The sequence below is a fragment of the Abramis brama genome (assembly GCF_963993115.1).
Source record: "Abramis brama genome assembly, chromosome: 4".
Taxonomy (NCBI): domain Eukaryota; kingdom Metazoa; phylum Chordata; class Actinopteri; order Cypriniformes; family Leuciscidae; genus Abramis; species Abramis brama.
Window position 1 is genome coordinate 47,775,374 of NC_139966.1, and position 18,193 is coordinate 47,793,566.

At 39.1% G+C, this 18,193-nt stretch overlaps 1 protein-coding gene across 2 annotated transcripts in view; it reads left to right on the forward strand.

The window, feature by feature from the left end:
* Nucleotides 1-17,549, forward strand: part of net1 (neuroepithelial cell transforming 1) — a 30,541-nt gene extending 12,992 nt beyond the window's left edge. The window contains exons 3-11 of one of the 2 annotated variants that reach the window (XM_084110929.1): nucleotides 3,903-3,965; nucleotides 13,359-13,634; nucleotides 14,134-14,196; nucleotides 14,385-14,481; nucleotides 14,561-14,637; nucleotides 14,735-14,992; nucleotides 15,088-15,258; nucleotides 15,563-15,749; nucleotides 15,845-17,549. In XM_084110929.1, the coding sequence (XP_083967055.1) occupies nucleotides 3,903-3,965; nucleotides 13,359-13,634; nucleotides 14,134-14,196; nucleotides 14,385-14,481; nucleotides 14,561-14,637; nucleotides 14,735-14,992; nucleotides 15,088-15,258; nucleotides 15,563-15,749; nucleotides 15,845-16,284 (1,632 nt within the window). In that variant the 3' untranslated portion in view covers nucleotides 16,285-17,549. Of the gene's footprint in view, nucleotides 1-3,902; nucleotides 3,966-10,308; nucleotides 10,610-13,358; nucleotides 13,635-14,133; nucleotides 14,197-14,384; nucleotides 14,482-14,560; nucleotides 14,638-14,734; nucleotides 14,993-15,087; nucleotides 15,259-15,562; nucleotides 15,750-15,844 lie in introns of those variants that run through there. The other variant, XM_084110930.1, reaches the window with a different exon arrangement.
* Nucleotides 17,550-18,193: the final 644 nt, after the last annotated feature.

Consider the following 18,193-nt stretch of genomic DNA (forward strand, 5'->3'; position numbering starts at 1 on the left):
CCAACATGTGCTGATGACTTCAAGAAATCCGTCTCAGACATAGTCATTTTTTTGTTACACAATTTTTCATGAAGTCTGTTGTGTCATTAAGTTATTCCAATATTAAGTATTAAGACATATCATATTGTTTACTCATAAGGAATACAAGGCTTTTCCTTTGAAAATTGTTTGTTGGTTTGGTGTTTTTCTTATTTAGTGTCTTATGTATTGCACGTTACAATGTGAGTCACACACTGATTATTAAAGACACAGGAAGCAGATTGAGACAGCTGGACTACATTCATATAGAAGAAAGTAGTTTGATCTTTTATTCTTTCTGAAGGTGACTTGCTTAACAGGGTTGCAGTGTTTGCTCAATTGATTGCGCAAGTTTATTACAAGAATTCCTTGACTGCAGGCAGCATTTGTGCACGAAATTACCTCACGAAATGATTTCGGACAGACTTCTGAGGCAGCATAATAAAGGATTAATGATCTATAACAAAATAGAAAGAGATGTTGATAACTTAGCGGATAATTAATTACTACAATACTAATGTCTCGCTAGAAATTACATCAAAAGTGGAAAACTTTGGTCAAAAATTTACACAAACTGACCACCAACCGCAACTTTCAGATGTAATCTTTATTTTTTTTAGCTTAACGGTCACAGACTAAATGCAGAGGATTGTGGGATATCAAAGGCAGCAAAGGATATGTCTATGCTGCCTTTAAAAATCAGATGAAGGTATCTCAGGAGACAGGAAGTGAAGCTAACATGAGATTTCAGATGTGCCTTAACGCCTTCCGAGTTCCGACTGTGGAATGCATCCTCCAAAAGGCATCATTTTTAGCTTTCAGACGCAGCGGCATTTTCACTAAGCCATCTTATTTTTAAACTTCTTTCGACCAACCACTATAAGTCCACTGTTCACATCCAGTCAGCTGCATTACAATCTTACTTTTTCCCTAATTGAATATCTAGTTTTACTTAGAAAATATCACATTACAGAAGTTAAATGGTTTGTGAATACAGTTTCATGTTGACTATTTCATTCTTTGACTAAGACTTTTGTCCAGATCTGTCAAATCACAATATGCAATCACATGTCCTGACCATCATGTGCAAAACCTCTTCATCCCAGATCTTACTGACCCCTGCAATATGCAGCATCCCTAAAACGTGACTTTGATTGAGCTTGTTTGTAATAATCTATTTTTTTTCTGTGCCAGCAGCTGTTTGCTCTCATAAATTCTTTGCTGTAATATCCATTTATGGTTTGTCCACCAAGAACAGGCAGTTTGGAGCCAAAACATACACAGCCTGTCTATCACGTTGAACTTTTCTTCTTGTTCCTCTCAAGTTTTATTTCTTCTTGTAAAGCTTTAGTTTTATTCTTTTGAGTCATTTTTTGACTTTCCAGTGTTGACCAAATTATTTAATTTTTTACGTGCATTTTTATCCGAAAGCACTAGCAATATCGGTGCAACTTCTAAACTAGGGGTGTGTGATATAGATTGTCTACGATAATATCGTAATTATTGTTTTAATTGTGCGAACTGACATTATCGGGTATGTCTCTCACTTTGCAAAAACCAAACAAAAACATTCCTAGAAAGTCCATGCATGCACTGCGCCATGATGTAGCCTTTTAGGTTTAGGTTAGACTACTGTGTGTGCACATCTAGAGTGCACGCTTTCACTGTGTGTTTTACTTGATCAAAACACAGTAAAAATGCCCCTGTATGAGTGTATTTTAGGCTAAATTTTATCCCATATAGTTAGGCAATCACACAAAGAGTTTCATTTTCTTTTCCCAAATACATGCATGATTGCAAATGTGATATTAATTACGCAACTATTACGCAACTTCTGAAAAACTACTGAATCTCCTGATTTAAACAGATGACAAAGAAACAGAAATGTAAATGAAACAGAAATAAAATGTTGACCAAGGACGAGGTATAGGACTGCAAGCTTTAGGGGTGTTGATGAACTATTCCTTCTGTGTTTTGATCATGGTTCTGAATCTGATCCAGATGTAGATGTAGTCTTTGTCCAAAAACAAATTTTTTGCCCAAAATGTTGCTTAAAAAAAAAAAAAAAAAAAACTTACCCATATTCAAGTGTTGATAAAGGAATGCAACTTTTTTGTTTGTTTAAAAGCAGAGGGTCTGTTCTTCCTTTTGACAAAATACATGTTCAGATATTCAAACTATTAAATATTCTAGGGGCCAAGAAACTTTTGTGAAAATGATCAAAAATGCTGCTGGTGGGTGGCAAATAACATTTTCAAAAACGTTGGCGGGGAAAGAGTTTACTCTATGTCGTCAACGAAAATTGTTCCTAACAAAGTCACAGCAGAATAAAGGTAAAAATGCCAAAGGTAGAAATCAATTTCTGTTAAAATTAATTTCTGTCTCTGCTGCAAGCTAACCACTGCACAGAATATGAAGAATATCAAAAACTTTAGGAGTCAGCTCCTAAACCTGCACTGCTGCACAATAACATACTCAGCAAAGTATCGTCTAATTATTGTTAGACAAGATCCCAGAAAATATAAAAAATATCATACATCAATTTCACACACCCCTATCGTAAACTTAGACCATTAGCTTTTCTCCACTCTCAGATAACACAAAAGTAGCCGCTTATCCGTGTTATCCATTAAAACGTACAAAACCAAACACCTGTGATTCACTCAGAAGCTCAGCATCTGATTGGCCAGCAATCATTACTGAATTCTAAAACCCTCCAATCAGGGTCTTGATTAATTATCCCCTATCATCTATGAATGGGGATTTGCTAAATGATAGCTTGTCATTTATTGTTTGTGTGTTTGCTAACTTGTTTGCTGTGAATGGGCCTGATGTTAAATTAGCCTAATCTACTCATTGCTTTAGTGAAACTCGAGGTGAGCTGGCTGCAGTGTTTGGTTTTGATCACGCGACTTTAAATATGCTTTCACCCTATAAGAAAACAATAGGCTCATTAAGACATTACTTCTGTTAGTGGCAGCGACATCAAGAATAGTGGCTTTTCAATTGATACTGGTCTCAAACAAAACCCTAACTGACTTACAAACTGGCCCTGTTTGTGAAATGTTGCTTATAATGGTATAAAGCAGATAATGGGCACATTTGAGTTAAAACTACCACCCGTTTTTTAAATGTGTAGCATACTTGTGATGGATTCAACGCCCCGCCCTCAACTTGTGAGTTTAATATTAATATATTTGCCTATTACATAAATAATGATGACAAAGTATTATGATAAAAATAAATAAATAATTATTATGATAAATTGAATCATTATTATTATTTGATAAAACAATGTGTCGCTATGACAGAAAATACAATTTTGCATATTCCATGTGGGCCTAGTTAAATGGAAGGACTGATGTCTTCTTGGGAGGTTCATTATGCTATAATTCAGCCACTTAAACGGCCTGCCTTGAACGGTTTCGTGAAGTGGTTTCTTTTGGGAAAAGTCCAGTAAAGAGAACACAGGCCAATAACAGAGACCCTAAGGGCTCTCGGTGGCCATTGCAGTGCTGCAGAAATGTTTACAACCCCTTCACACCCTGCACACACACTCCACAGGTAGAATTTTCACTAGCCAGATGCCCCACCAGCCCCCGACTCCCACACACAGGTGCTAAAAGGCCTTAGGGATAATGATGTCCTTCCTGAATCTGACTGGACCTCCTTAGGAGCCATTGTAACCCATAATAATACCAACTTTCAGGGCAGCACTTTGCATACTCTCAAGGAAACCAAAAGAAAAGTTTGGAAAAGTTGACAAAAGAATGTCTTCCTTGGTTCCTCTCCCAAAGCCAGAAAGTTTACATTTTTGTAAGTGTCCCTTTTAGTTTAGATGTGTATTGTGCTACAGATTCTTATAGACTGTTTTCTTTTTGCAGAAACGAAAGCGCAGAGAGAAGGACGATGCGGACGCAGTCAGTCTCTGCAGCTTTGACTTCAAGGTAAGAAAACCAGCAAATCAAAATTGGTTCTGCAAGGCCAGATATAGCACAACAGATTTATCAAAATACACAAATCAAGAGGTCTTGCTTTTTAAATCATTTCCTGAAGTCAGTCTGCATGACTCAAAACAACTTTAAAGTCTCATGACAATATCCAGAAAGAGAGAAAAAACTGTCCCCCTCTGTTGTATTTGTCAGCAAAATCAAAGCCATTTTACACTATAATCCTAGATTAAATCATTTGTCGTGGCATTATTCAAAGCCTTTAAACCTTAAACTTGTGGAATTTAATCTTAGAAAATCTTTCCTCTGATAATCCAAAAGGTCATTCCTCCATAACCGTAAACTTTCCATGATTACTGTCTGTAATTATCCTCATTTCAGCAAGGGCTTAATTGAGACGCGCTGCTGTATAAACAGATTTTTTTTGTAATTTGACTCCCCGCTGATCTCGACTCCTCTCTGGTTTATTTTCATATTTTTTTCCATCTGAAATGGAAGTTGACTGAATATGCATCCATAGCAACTGAAAATGTTTTTTACAGTTTAGTAAAAGGTCTTACTGAGCACACCCAAATCCTCTGTTTTTGACAGACAGGCGAACAATATAACTGAAATGACTTATCAGTCTTGCACCAACAAGATAAGAGAGCTCTGATTCACCAAGAGCCTTTATGCCTTGAGCAATGGAAAAAAAGACTGGGCAAGGTTATTACACAAAAACGAAATGTATCATCGTATTGTTTTGAATACATTTTAAATGATGGATATATATATAGACAAAGGAACAAGACAACATTGATGAAATTTATCAGTACATCAGTGTGTCGGTGTACAATAGCATTACTTTGGACTTTGTAACTTTTATTCTATGGACAAAAACAGTTCATCAAAATATCTTCTTATGTGTTTCACTAACGAAAACGTGGTAACACAGTTTAGGGCACAATTCTCACTATTAGCCTGCTATTAGCTCACTATTACTCTGCATGACCTTATTCTACATCCCTTAATCCTACCAATGTCTAAACTATACCTTTCTAACTATTAATAAGCAGTAATTAGGCTAAATCATAGTTAATAGTTAGTTAATTGTGAGAACTGGACCCTAAAGTGTGACCGAAAACATTAAAAACATTGAGGAATTAAATTGAGGAACTAAATTTCTTCAGTTCACATTTTTGAAATGTTTCAGTCACTTGTCCATTCTGCCCCAAACTATTCTATTGAGTGAAACTTGTTTCGCTAGACAGTGCAGTAAACAAAAGTTCCCAACTCCCTTCCCCACAGCACATCTTTGAGAATGCATATTGGGGGAGGTGTGGGCTTTGTACCTGTCCTAATGATTGTACTTTTATTGCCCCATGCTTTCCCTTTAGGGCCTTGTTCTGATGAAATTACATTGTCATCTTGAGACTGTCAAATTGAGATTTGCCTTACTTTTCATATTCTGCAAAACGTAACTACAGAATTTGCACAATTATGCTGAGAAGTGTCGTAATGTTGCCTTTACATGGTTACAGTTCTGTATGGATTGACTCATTTAGCTAGAAGAATGATCAAACTCTTTAGACTAGGGCTGGGACGGTATGGATTTTTTCTTACCGCGGTTGAAAAGCAAGAAATTCCCACGGTATAGCGGTAAACCACTTTAAATCAAACAAAATTTAACCGCCCCAGCCCTACTTTAGACCAGATTGCGATATATTGTTCAAGTCTGTGAGAAAGAGAAAGAGGCTGTACACGTGTGTGGTATGCGTCCTGACTGTGTTGTGTGTCTGGTCAGAGGGGTGTGTTATTAGTTACCTGCTCTGTTTGGTGGCAACCATCTTTGTTGAGAGTGTATTGACTCAGATTTAAACATATCTGAGAAACATCAGGATGTTTGTGCTTTATCTGTTTTTCTGCAGATGGAGTTTTGGTGGCACGCCAAAGAAACCCCCAAAAAAACAAAAAACAAAAGTAGTTGTATGCAAATTATGGCTCCACACATTTAGTGAAACCACTATAGTGGTCAAAATGTTGACATATTGTGCAAAGTATGTTTTTCTGCAAGTCACATTATAACTTAAGTTTAGATATTATCTGTCTGTTGGTCTCATCACTTTTCCTTTCAGTTTCTTCATTAATAAGAGGATGTTGCCAACTGACTGTTCTCAGGAACATGGGTTGGGTGATATGACCAAAATCTCATATCCCTATACAAGTAATTTTATTTCACCATAATGATATACATCACAACATAGTTATTTTTGCTTTAAATAAGGTTATGATGATATCACACTGAAGACAAGTAAATAGTCAGTAATAAAAAAAGAACAAATAAACTAATTACAAGCAATAGGACAAAACTAAAATGGAACAAAGACACACATGAAATGGACCTGCCTGAAAAATTCAAGCACTAAATAAGAAATACTAGGCTACATAAATTGTATAAAGTCATTAAATGTATATATATATATATATATATATATATATATATATATATATATATATATATATATATATATATATATATATATATATATATATATATAAAAACACTGCATAGTCTTCACTGTGTAAATTATCATTTTTTTTCTTAAAGTTACAAAAGCGATTCAGTCAGGAGCAGTTTCTCTTTATCTTTTGTTGTTTGATTAACTTTAAAAACACTTTGCTTTCACTTTTCACGTATGCACTGATCTAATATACTGATACACATGTGCTTTTTCTCGACCGTTTACGTTCACTTAAGACAAATTACTGTTTACGAGGATACTCGCTAAGGCAAGCATTAAGACACATTTGACCGTTCAAGAAGAACTCGGTCAAAAGACAGCGCTCAGAAATAATCTCAATAATTCCGCGCATATACAGAAATGAGCTCTTTTGCTGCTAATGCTAATGCTGCTAATTGTGCTTCAGTGGTTTAAAAAGGTTTAAAAATGCATGCAAACGGGAAGCTTTCGTGATGGCACAGCACTGCAACATCATTTGAATGTGTAACCGTGATAGAGACAATAGTCCAAAATCTCTACCAGTTGACAAATTTCTACCGAATTTCTACCTAATTTAAATCGTGTCTACTGGTATAGGCTCACCCAAGCCTAGTTCCAAACGGAACACAAAAAGATATTTTGATGAATGTAGTTGGTTGCTCTTTTCTATGCAATTACAAAGGAGACTGGTGCTTTCTTGCTTCAGAAAGGATGCAATCATCATCAAACTGACTTTTTAGTTTTGCATATACTGTGTTTTAGAGCAGCTCAGTTCACAGTGAATGCAGCTACCTCCATCTCGGCATGTGCTGTGAGTTTAATATTAGAGGTCGACCGATAGTGGATCATAACGATAACTAGGTTGGCCCTCGCTTGCCAATAACAGATTAAATCAACCGATAGTTTTTTTAATTGATACTGAATAAAAACAAACATAACACATAAAATAGTGCTGAACTTTATAACAAAAATTGAAAAACAGTACTGAACCATGAAAACGTACTTTACTTTTTAAATATAAAAAATAATTATACCTTGATCACTCATGTTAGTGAATGAGAATTAGCTAATGTTAAGTGAAACAACTTTAAAATGCAAAAATGTATTAGTAAATGATACAATGAACAATACTTTTATTAACCTAAGTTAATGTTAGAAATGGACTCCTATTGTAAAGTGCTTCTATATTAGAACACTAATCAAAATAACAAAATATGTATTACAGTGACGATAAAAAATAAAAAAATAAAAAAAGGAAATCGGATGCATTTCTGATTTATGTCAGCTGCATGACAATATAGTTTGCTTTTTCACGTCACTAGCTTTAAACTTGACTGCATAACAAATGCATAAAAGTGACCAGTTGGATATAAAAGTAATGAAAATAGATGGTAATCGTGACATTAAACATTTGGTTCTGGTTTGCGTGTATTTGTCACTTTGTTTTAACCGCTTGAGGTACTAATGTTAGCATCCTCTCAGCCTCAATGGCAAACACACTGCTGTTCTCCACTAATGCAACAGTCAACAAATGTATTACTTTATAATATGGAAACATTTACTGTAGCGTACTGTATAACATACCGTTTTCCTCCAAAATAAAACCTCAAGGGTTTATCTCTTTCAATTGAAGAAATTAGGACAAAAGTATTGTAATTTCCCTACTGTAAAGTAAAATAATATACCTGTCATTTTATTCCATTTCCATGCATTTGTTTTAAATAAAATACTTCATTACTTTATTAATATTCTTTAATACTTCTATTATAATATTCTTATTGTTTGGCTTCTAACTGGGATGACATTTAACTTAAATGTACAAAAATTTCTTTCCGGAGGGGATGGGGCATAGAGGGACCAAGTCTCACAGAATCCTGTAGGAAACACTCCATATATACATACATTTTGTAACCATCATGGATGATTATATTTCGTAAAGAAAAAGATGAATAAGAACACAAAATGAATGAAGAATGGGGCATGAAGTGATAACAGTAAATGGTAGTGATTCCAGCGTAAAACAGCTGGTGTTCATGTGTACACCTACACACTCAAACGTCACAGACATCTACAGGCTTGTCTTGTAACCACACCTTTGTTATAGTGGATGAATTCTGATACCTTTACAGATACAATTTCCTCCTCCACTGATGAAAATTGGAAGCTTTCAAAGAACAAGTCACCTAGGCTGCAGTGCCATTGAATTATCCACCAGGGGGCAGCACTATGATCCACTGCACACCTTTCCGCTTGCTGCCTATTCATCTGAGGTTTATCAGATTTCCCCGTCAGGCAAGCTCACACACGGCCCACATAAAGTGAGTCACTCTTGTGTGATGGTGTTTAGCACTAAAGTAGGAGTGCTGTGTTTGTGCTTCACACCCAGATGTCGAGGTGTTAGCCCGCAGGGGGTGCAGGCCAAGCCGCGCTTTCATGCAATATGGCTGCCACACCTCTCATCAAAACACACCGAGAACAGTATGAAAGTGTCTCCCCATGGGATGAGTAACGAAGGAACCCTGTTATTGACTTCACTCATACTTTTTTTCATTTTTTGTGCACAACTGTTATGGTGCAGTACTGATTAGTCATAATTAAACAATTCATTTAATTAATTTTTTAAATATTACATTGTTAAAATTATATATTTGTTTAATCTCTTCACTTTTTGGAGATACACACAGATTTGTTTTATGGAGTAGATTTATCGAGTAATGTTTTGAATATTAGAATAAAGTGTTAACTAAATGTAAGCATCATTAGCAAATAACTGCTTCCGTTTGACTCGTCCACTGAGTGGAAAGTGTCCTGATCCAAACACACTAATGCATGTCCTGTTTCACACTCTTGTATTGACACAGGAGGGTAAGCTTAGAGTCTGCACATCGTTCATCTCCATTTGCTTAACACGCGCACCCCAATGCTTTCACACATTTTAACACAAATTTCTATTAAAACCCACTGACACATCATGCTAGTCCATTTGCGTAGCTAAAGTTATTACCATTGCTGACCGTGTGGGAAGGTAGAAGTAAAAGTTTTGGGTCTGTAGTGAACCATATTCCCTGGTCACACAAATGTGGAGATCGACGGGTGTGCGGTTTTGCATACGCTGAGAAAAATAGACTGAGAAAAGCAGCTTTTGTTAAGCAGGATGTGTTTATGGCGTGGTCTGGGCCAGTTTCTGGTTCGGACCGCTGAAACTTTTTGAGACTCATCAGACCTTCCCACACACCTCCAATACACAGACAGCCACCAGTGTGACCCCCTCAGCCCTGATTGATATTGTAATTGATCATCCCCCTCCCCTGCTGATGAGTGGGTGATAACGACCCAGGTCTTCATTAGGCAGATCTCAAAGCAAATATGCCTGTAATTTACACCCTTCATGCAACTCAAAGACATACATAAACCAATCCACATTGCATAGTGAAAGCAAGTCTGTTTCTATTAGCAAAAAAAAAAAAAAAAAAAAAAAATCAATTTCATCTTGAAACTTGTACTGCAAACTGAGGAATCTGTGAGGTTTTAGTTGGTTTATTTGTTTGTTTTGAGGTCCAAAATTACTTCAATTACAGTTGAAGTCATAATATTTTAAAAGCTGAATTTTTATTTTACAAAAGGTTTTGTAAGCTTTCCTGCTTTATGGACAGTAACATTGACACTATTGAAATGTAGAAACATAGTATCTAGAAGGCAAATTTTAGCTTTTGTGAGGTAGCAGAGAGTCAGGTTTCTCCGACTTTGTCTGTTCAGAGTCATTTACATACCCCCAACTCCTTCCTCTTGCCATTGGTGAGTTTACAGTGACTCCGCCCTTTTAAAACTCTGTATATAAGCACTCCCTAGCTCTCACATCCCTAGAACAAAGTTAGAGATTGTTAGAGCACACACACCAAGAGTGTGTTTAGACGTTAGAAGCTCCGCTTAGGCGGACAATCACGAGTTGGGGGGGACGTTGAGGTTTTTAGACCTCTTATGTTACATCACGTTTTTATTTAAGAATCACTTGTGGATTATTGCGCACCCTTGGAAATAACAGAAACCAACCAGTGGATTTTATTGAAAGAAATGGTGGCTTACGATGAACCTTGTGTGGTACCTATCAAACGGACTTTACAGAAGATAGACTATCAGAACCAGATTTACAAAGAACTAGAGGTGAGACCAAAAGACAATTAATCACAAATGCTGTTGTTTCTTTTGCTCTTTGTTTTGCTTGATAAAAGCAGGTTTGAGTTTCTACACTTTCTTTATCAGCCAAGTCAGAACCTTGCCCTGTTGTTATCTTGTACGCACACTGGCCTTTAAAGGAGTAAAAACCACAGGTGTGTTTCCCAAGAGTGTGTGTTTGGTGGGGCAGGAGCTGAGTGAGTGAGTGCTCTGCAAATCAATGAGGCTAAAGGTCAACTAAAGTAGTCATTGAATTACTGGATTATATTTGAACAGTTGTAAACATTTTTTGAAATTGTCTTGCCCATTGTGGTGGCTAAATATGCATATACAGGAAGTTTAAAGCCTGTGTGTTTGGTTGTACACCTGAGCAGAAGTTTCACATATTTACTAATGGTTTGAGGGACCCTTCAGGGCTTTTTTTTTTTTTTTTTGAAGGTGTGAGCATGCAAAGATTTAAGAGCATTTGTGTGAAAGCAGTCACATCCTGTAGCCCAGGTATGCTTGAGCCATGCTCTGAGCATTTAGAAATGTATTCAAGACCCAGAAAGAGGCTTTAATCTTACTTCTCTTCAGCAGGCTGCTATTCCTATTTGCGGTTTCAACTCTGATTCGGAAGTGGCCACAGAAAGGGTTGAGTTGTCGGGAAGGCTAAAGCAGAAGTAGCAAATTATGAATGAATCAGGAGATTTTTAGGAAGTTGTGGCTCAAAGCTGAGGGACTTTGCTTTAGTCACAACAATAGTTTATTTGGTTCCCTCTAATAAATCGCATGCATTACCTATGCCAGGTAATCAAACAATGCATTTTATTTGTATGGCTTGCCCAGTAAGGATTTAAATAATCTAATCCGTCCATCAGAGGGATTTTGAAGAAAGAACAGAAACAATACCATAGACTTCCATTGTTTTTATGTACAGCTAATTATAATGATTTAAGACTACTTAAAACCATACTCTTAAAAAGGAAACCTTGAATTGTTTTTACCTTTGTGGTAAATCATCCCCAAAGGGAGATTTGATCACATTTAGCTTCTAGTGACAATTATGTCTCCAAAGTTTAGCTAAGCAAACAAAATGTTACACAGCAGTGGTCTAAACTTTGGTTCCTGTGGGGGAGGCTTCCTCCTGCTATGTTCTCCCATTCCAACTCTCCAGGGGGGTCCCTAAAAAGTCAACACAACCTGAAATAGCCACACTATCAGTCTATCTGTCTGTCTACATGTTGCTCTTTCCACACGACGATCTATAATTTCAAGAAAAGAGAACAAAAGTGTTTGTTATTGCAGGGATTCCCCAAACAGCAGGAAGAGCACAATGGGCAGCAGCAACCCTCTGATTATTTGCGTAGAGCCACTAATCGCTCACACAGGTACTGCTGTGGTCTTTTGAATTTAGCGTTTAGTTAGAACGCAAAGGAAGCAGTCTGTCTCCCCAACATCTTGTGTTTTTGGCCACTGTTGGAGAAGGTTCAGATGTGGTCTTCATGTTTATTTGCATGATATGTTACAGCGGAAGAAGGACAGGCGGGCAGAACTGTGTGGCCAAGTTCAGTTGGGCTTGGGCCACAGTTGCAGTTCCCACTAAAGTGAAGTTGTAGATCTGCTCGGCAGCTGTCTCCGCCGTTCAGTGGAATGGTGTGGTTTCACTTTGCCAAGATGAGAACAACACATCCCTTTTAATATACTTTCAGCAGCTGGAAAACCATCCAGCACTGGAAAATCTATTGAAATGTGCATTTTAAAAAGTGCCAAGCACATAGTGCTTTTTGTCCCTGCCGCTGGAAAGACACAAACACTTTTTGACGACAAAGCTCACATTGTTCCAGGAACGGTAGAAGTTTTTTTCAGTCAGATCTCTCGAGTGAGTGTAGGATCAACGTCTCAGATCTGTTTTGCTTTGATCCCCCCTCCTCTCAGGTCTGTTGAGGTTGGCTGGAGGCCCAGTCATTATGGATGTAGGGTTTGAGAGTGCTCACCTCCCCCTCATCCAGGGGGTTCAGGTGCGCCTGTATCTCTCACGCGAGGGCTACAGAGCCTGCCTCAACATGAAACCATAAACAGCTCTTAATGGAAGAAAGGAAAGAGAAGAGGGGGTAGAGTGCTGCCCGTTTACAAGGCCTGGGTCAAATCTGTAGCTTACCATGGTGGTCCCTCTGACCCAAATAAATACACACAACCAATGTTGTCAAACTCCCCCTTGAAAGAGCAAATGTATCTAAGTGCTCTGATTTGGAGACCTGTTTGCTATAGTTAGGCCATTATGTCAAATGTGTGTGTGGGTCATCAGCGTGGGACAGCTGACTGGAGTCTCCTACATTCCAGTCATGCCTCTTGAACCCTGGGTGTCCAGGGCTGCAGTCAGAGAGGGTTTTGTTCATGTTTGTATGTGTGTATGTGTGTATATATTGAGAGAGAATTTTTTTGCTGAGAGGGTTAATCTCACTTGATGGGCATAACAGCTGCTAACTCAAGAGGTTGGAGCTTCCGCCTAGCTGTCTGTCGCCCAGGAAACACCAATCAACCTGACCTGCAGATGACCCCTTCATAACTGCACAAATGAGGAGTTTATCCTGTGAATTATACGATAGCTTCTATTTAAGTGAGGCGGCAACTTGTGGTCTCAACTTTAGCCTTCTTGTATTGGCAGTTGTGCATTTAATGAAGCACTAAGGAATCTGTTGTGGTCCGTAGGGGGTGATTAAGTTTTAACGTTTATTTTCATCCATGTGTCTCATAGGAACCCTGTACCAAGCGTGTGAGGCCTCTTGGCCGAGTGACCTCGCTGGCGAACCTCATCTCTCCCGCGAAGAATGGGGCCGTCCGACGCTTCGGCCAGACCCTCCAGGCCTCGTTCCGGGGTGATGGGCGGTCTCCGGGCGTGCCCCAGCAGAAGCCTTGCAGCAAAGCCGCAGCTCCCACACCACCCAAACGCCGCAACAGCACGCTCTGGTCTGAGACTCTGGACGTCCACCAGAAAGGAACCTTTTCCACCAAAGAGATTAAGAGACAAGAGGTGAGTACAGACAGAACTACGGAATCCAGACAGCACTGTAAAACCTAGACTATTAAATCCACTCTTAGTCTCCCTGCCAGACGCTACTGAATCAGGCCAGTGAGACTTATGAAACCCAAAGGGCCTGGGGCTTGGAAAGTGCCCTGTTCCCTTTCTCCCTCTGTTTTTATTCTCCATCGCTCTACCACTCTCATTCTGGCTGTGTTTTTTTTGGCGTGTGTTCTTAACACGCAATGGAATGGAGCGGAGAGAGTCTGGCTGTATCCTGCAGTCTCAGAGTCAGACGTACAGTGCTAACATAGACTGGCTGGTCTGACGCACAAAGCCTCCACCTCTCATTCACAACTAGACTTAGTAATCAGACATTACAGCAAACTGTGAGCCCCTCAAATATTTCCCACCAAAGAGAGAATCTGATTGATGTGTAGGGGCTTGACTAAAAATACCTGAACTATCTTCTTAGTTTTGAATGTGACCATTTTGTTTACTGTCTCTCCAGGCAATTTTTGAGCTGTCTCGGGGAGAACAGGACCTGATTGAAGACCTGAAGTTAGCCCGAAAGGTTTGTACATTTCGATTTTTGGTTGGAACATTTAAAGCAAATAGACCAAATTAGTTCTTGGCTGTGCTTTCAGAGTTAGACATATTGGCTGGCTTCCTTCCTCCATTTATAGCCAAAAATGTCTCTCTCTTTAAAATTAGAAGCTGTAGCTATTATTTACTCATTTTTTTTTCATTTTGTGTGTCCAGGCGTACCATGATCCCATGCTGAAACTTTCTATCATGTCTGAGGATGAGCTGACAGCCATCTTTGGAGACTTGGATGCTTATATTCCTCTTCATGAAGGTAGATATCTTACCCAGACATCTTATTTTAGCATAAATGATAGCGACAAGTAGTGCTAACTTATTCTTTACCCAATCAGATCTTCTCGCTCAGTTGGCGAAAGCTACAGGCCGAGATGGCACAGTGGGACAGATCGGCAAGATTGTTGTGAACTGGGTAAGTATCTTTTTGCTGTCTTTATATTATTATGAAATGCACATGAATTGTTGAGCATTGTAAGAGTGTTAAGACTAACTCTCGCTTTCCTCCACAGCTGCCCGGGTTAAATGCGTACAGGGATTATTGCAGTAACCAGTTAGCCGCAAAAGCCTTGCTTGACCAGAAGAAACAAGACCCAAGAGTTCAGGACTTCTTACAGCGCTGCCTTGAGTCACCTTTCAGCAGGAAACTAGACTTGTGGAGCTTCTTGGACATCCCTCGTTCACGATTGGTTAAATACCCCCTTCTTCTGAAAGAGATTTTAAGACACACACCACCAGATCATCCAGACACAGCAAGCCTTGAGCAGGCGGTGAGTACAAACACACATCTAGCAACTGTAGGCTTTCAAATTGAGTCGTTTAAGTGACATTTGGTGTTAATGCTGCCTTTGTTTCTCTTTTCCAGATAAGCATTATTCAGGCTGTGTTGGCTGACATCAACATGAAGAAAGGAGAGTCAGAATGTCAATACTATATCGATAAGCTGGAATATTTGGATGATAGACAGAAAGACCCACGCATAGAGCAGTGCAAAAGCCTGCTTTGCCATGGTGAACTTCGCAACAAAAGTGGCACGGTGAGTTTGTCTTCCACACAAACAGACCCATAACATCCTGAACCACGGGGGGCAAATCATTTCGGTCTTTCATTTTCTGTTAATATAAACACCAAAGACACCATATTCCAAATAAGGCCATCATAGGGAAGGAATTGGCTCTCTTTATCTCTCAAACACATGACACAATGACAGGGGAATCTTTGAGAGTGCCAGGGGAGAAAACTTTTAATACTTGCAAATCAGTCCAACGTTCAAACAACATGTCAATAACCAGACCTCTCTTTTTCCTTTGCCTTCTTTTTTCCTCCATTCTTCTCCTTAGAAGTTGCACGTTTTTCTGTTCACGGAGGTTCTGGTCTTGGCCCGGCCTGTGACACGGAATGACCGGCATTGTTTCCAAGTGTACCGCCAGCCAATCCCGGTGCAGGATCTCGTATTGGAAGACCTGCAGGACGGAGACGTTCGCATGGGCGGCTCATTCCGAGGGGCCTTTAGTAATGCAGATAAAGGTAAGGTTAATGCCTCTCAGTGTCAGGCTGATGACATCATTTCCTTTATTATTCCATTACTTTTGCTCATTTGAGTCTTTTCTCCCCTCTCGTAGCCAAGAACATCTTCCGGGTGCGCTTCCAGGACTCATCTCAGGGTCAGTCCCACACACTGCAGGTCAATGACATCTTCCACAAGCAACAGTGGCTCAACTGCCTCCGCAGCGCCATGTCAACCCAGAAAGATTCACCGCTCCCTGAGAATGAATCCATGTCCACCCCAGCCAGTACCGACATTTGTGCCAAACGGCGCTCGTCTACAGTCTCCGCCATCATCCATATGGAAGAGATGGATGAGAACTGTCCGCGGGCCGCAGTTTCCGCCCCTTCCTCCCCCAGCTCCGAGGAGCCCCCCAGCCCCACTCCCTCTGCAACCTCCACCCTCTCCTCGTCCTCTTCATCATCTTCGATTTCCGGCCCCTTCCTGCCTCGCAAATCTAAAAAGGACAAGCGTTCACTCTGCTCGCTGGGAAAGAGGAAGGAGACCATGGTGTAAAGACTTAGATGGAGTGGCACCATGCGGAGGACTTGTATTTATGCGTGTGTGTAAAGACTGTTTCTACAGCAGTGTTTTTGTGTTACTGTCCACAATGGCAGCTATTATTACCAAATCCCTCCCCCAAAAACCCTCCTAGGTCCACGTGGGCCACACCAGTACCAGAAAGACAGTATTTGTGAGGTGATTGTGTGAATCTCAAGGGATTGAAGATTGAAGACATCCCTCACACTTTAAATAACCATGTTGATTTGTGTGAAAGCGCAAGATCACGCATCTAGTCTTGTTTACTGTTAGTGTGGTCATTTTTTGTTGTTTATTTTATTAATATTGATTTTTTTTTGTAATTAAAGTTATACTTTTTTAAACTTCAATAAGATATTTACTGTAGCTCTTTTTTGTTTTTATTAAAAGCACTGTGTTTAGCTTTTAGAAGGGAAGAATACCCACTGAGAAAAAGAGATGAAAGTAATGAATACTTTGTAAAAGTCTGATTCATAGCTCTACTGGAAGGCAAGTCTTACAAGTACATTCCCATTAAACGGACATTTTATCAGTTCCATTTTATATTTAAATCAGATGGTATAATTTATCAAGAAAAAATGCAATGTTCGCTATCAATATGATTTTAGTTTCCAATTGGAAAATTTGATATTTTGTAAATGCAAAAATCAAACCTGAGCCATATTTTTATCCACCCCCCAAAATGATGGATGAATATTACAATGTAGCATCTTGCATGGAGCTTTACTTGTTGAGTCCTGCCTGTATTATCATGAGGGCCCAGTGCATGTACATGCTTGTCGAAGCAGAAAGTTGACGTAGAACTGAGTCGCGTAGAATAGAAATTGAATGTTGAATGAGGGCTTGAGAAATGTTGAAATGATATTTAGAAGGAAACTTTGGAATAGAGTTGGATACGACTAGATGGACTTGATGATTGGCGCTACTCTATATTAGCAACCATCCATGGACCATGGGTTTGCTGTCATTTTTATTTTGTAGTGTCTTCATGAAGTAGACTGTTTGATACACTGGTAAAAAGCCAAGATGTTGTTTTGAGAAGGAAAGATGAAAAGTATGTTTAAGAGAATGAACTGTTAAAGAAGGTTAAAGAATGTTATGAAAATGTAAATGTCTATAAAAGTTTGTAACCGAGAAGAATGGATGTACAGTATTGAGGGGGACTGTGGTGGCCTGTATGTACAGTGTATGGTGTAAAAATCAACTATTAAGAACAATAAAGGTCTGTGTAAGATTTGCAACTGACAAGAGTTTCTTCTCTTTCTTCTGATGCAAACTGTTCTACACTACAAAGCATAAATCCATCAAAGTTTTCCAAAGGCATTTCGGCAACACATGCCGATGTGATTATAAATAAATAATATAAGATAGATATCATGAAATTGTTTCCATAAATTCCAGGTAGACAGGCACTTAATAAGCATAGACTCAAATTCACCCACACGCAAGTTAATTAGTTGAACAACTGTGTTTTTCTCCGTTGATAATGAATCACTCAAAAGGATTTTAAACAAACCCCCCCAATGTGGGCGACATGCCTAAATCATCTTCCATTTTTAGCGTTTGGATGATTTTCATACACTGAATCTGTCTCTTATCCAGCTCCACTGCTCTAAACCCCCTCTCCATTTCATTTAGAACTTGGCAGCTGCATAAAGTGAGACTGTATTAAACAAATACCTTCATTTATCTCCGCAAACCCCCTTCACTGATGGTATTTGCCTCTGATAATCTCTTTAGTGGGAGGCCCAAAACAAATGGGCTGTCAGGAGTCACTTAGCACGTCCGCTTTGGAGTCTGAATTCGAAATAACACGATCGCTTTGTTTGTCTGACGGTCAGTCGGAGAGCTTGTGTGTGAACACTGACGATGGGTCCCAAGAATG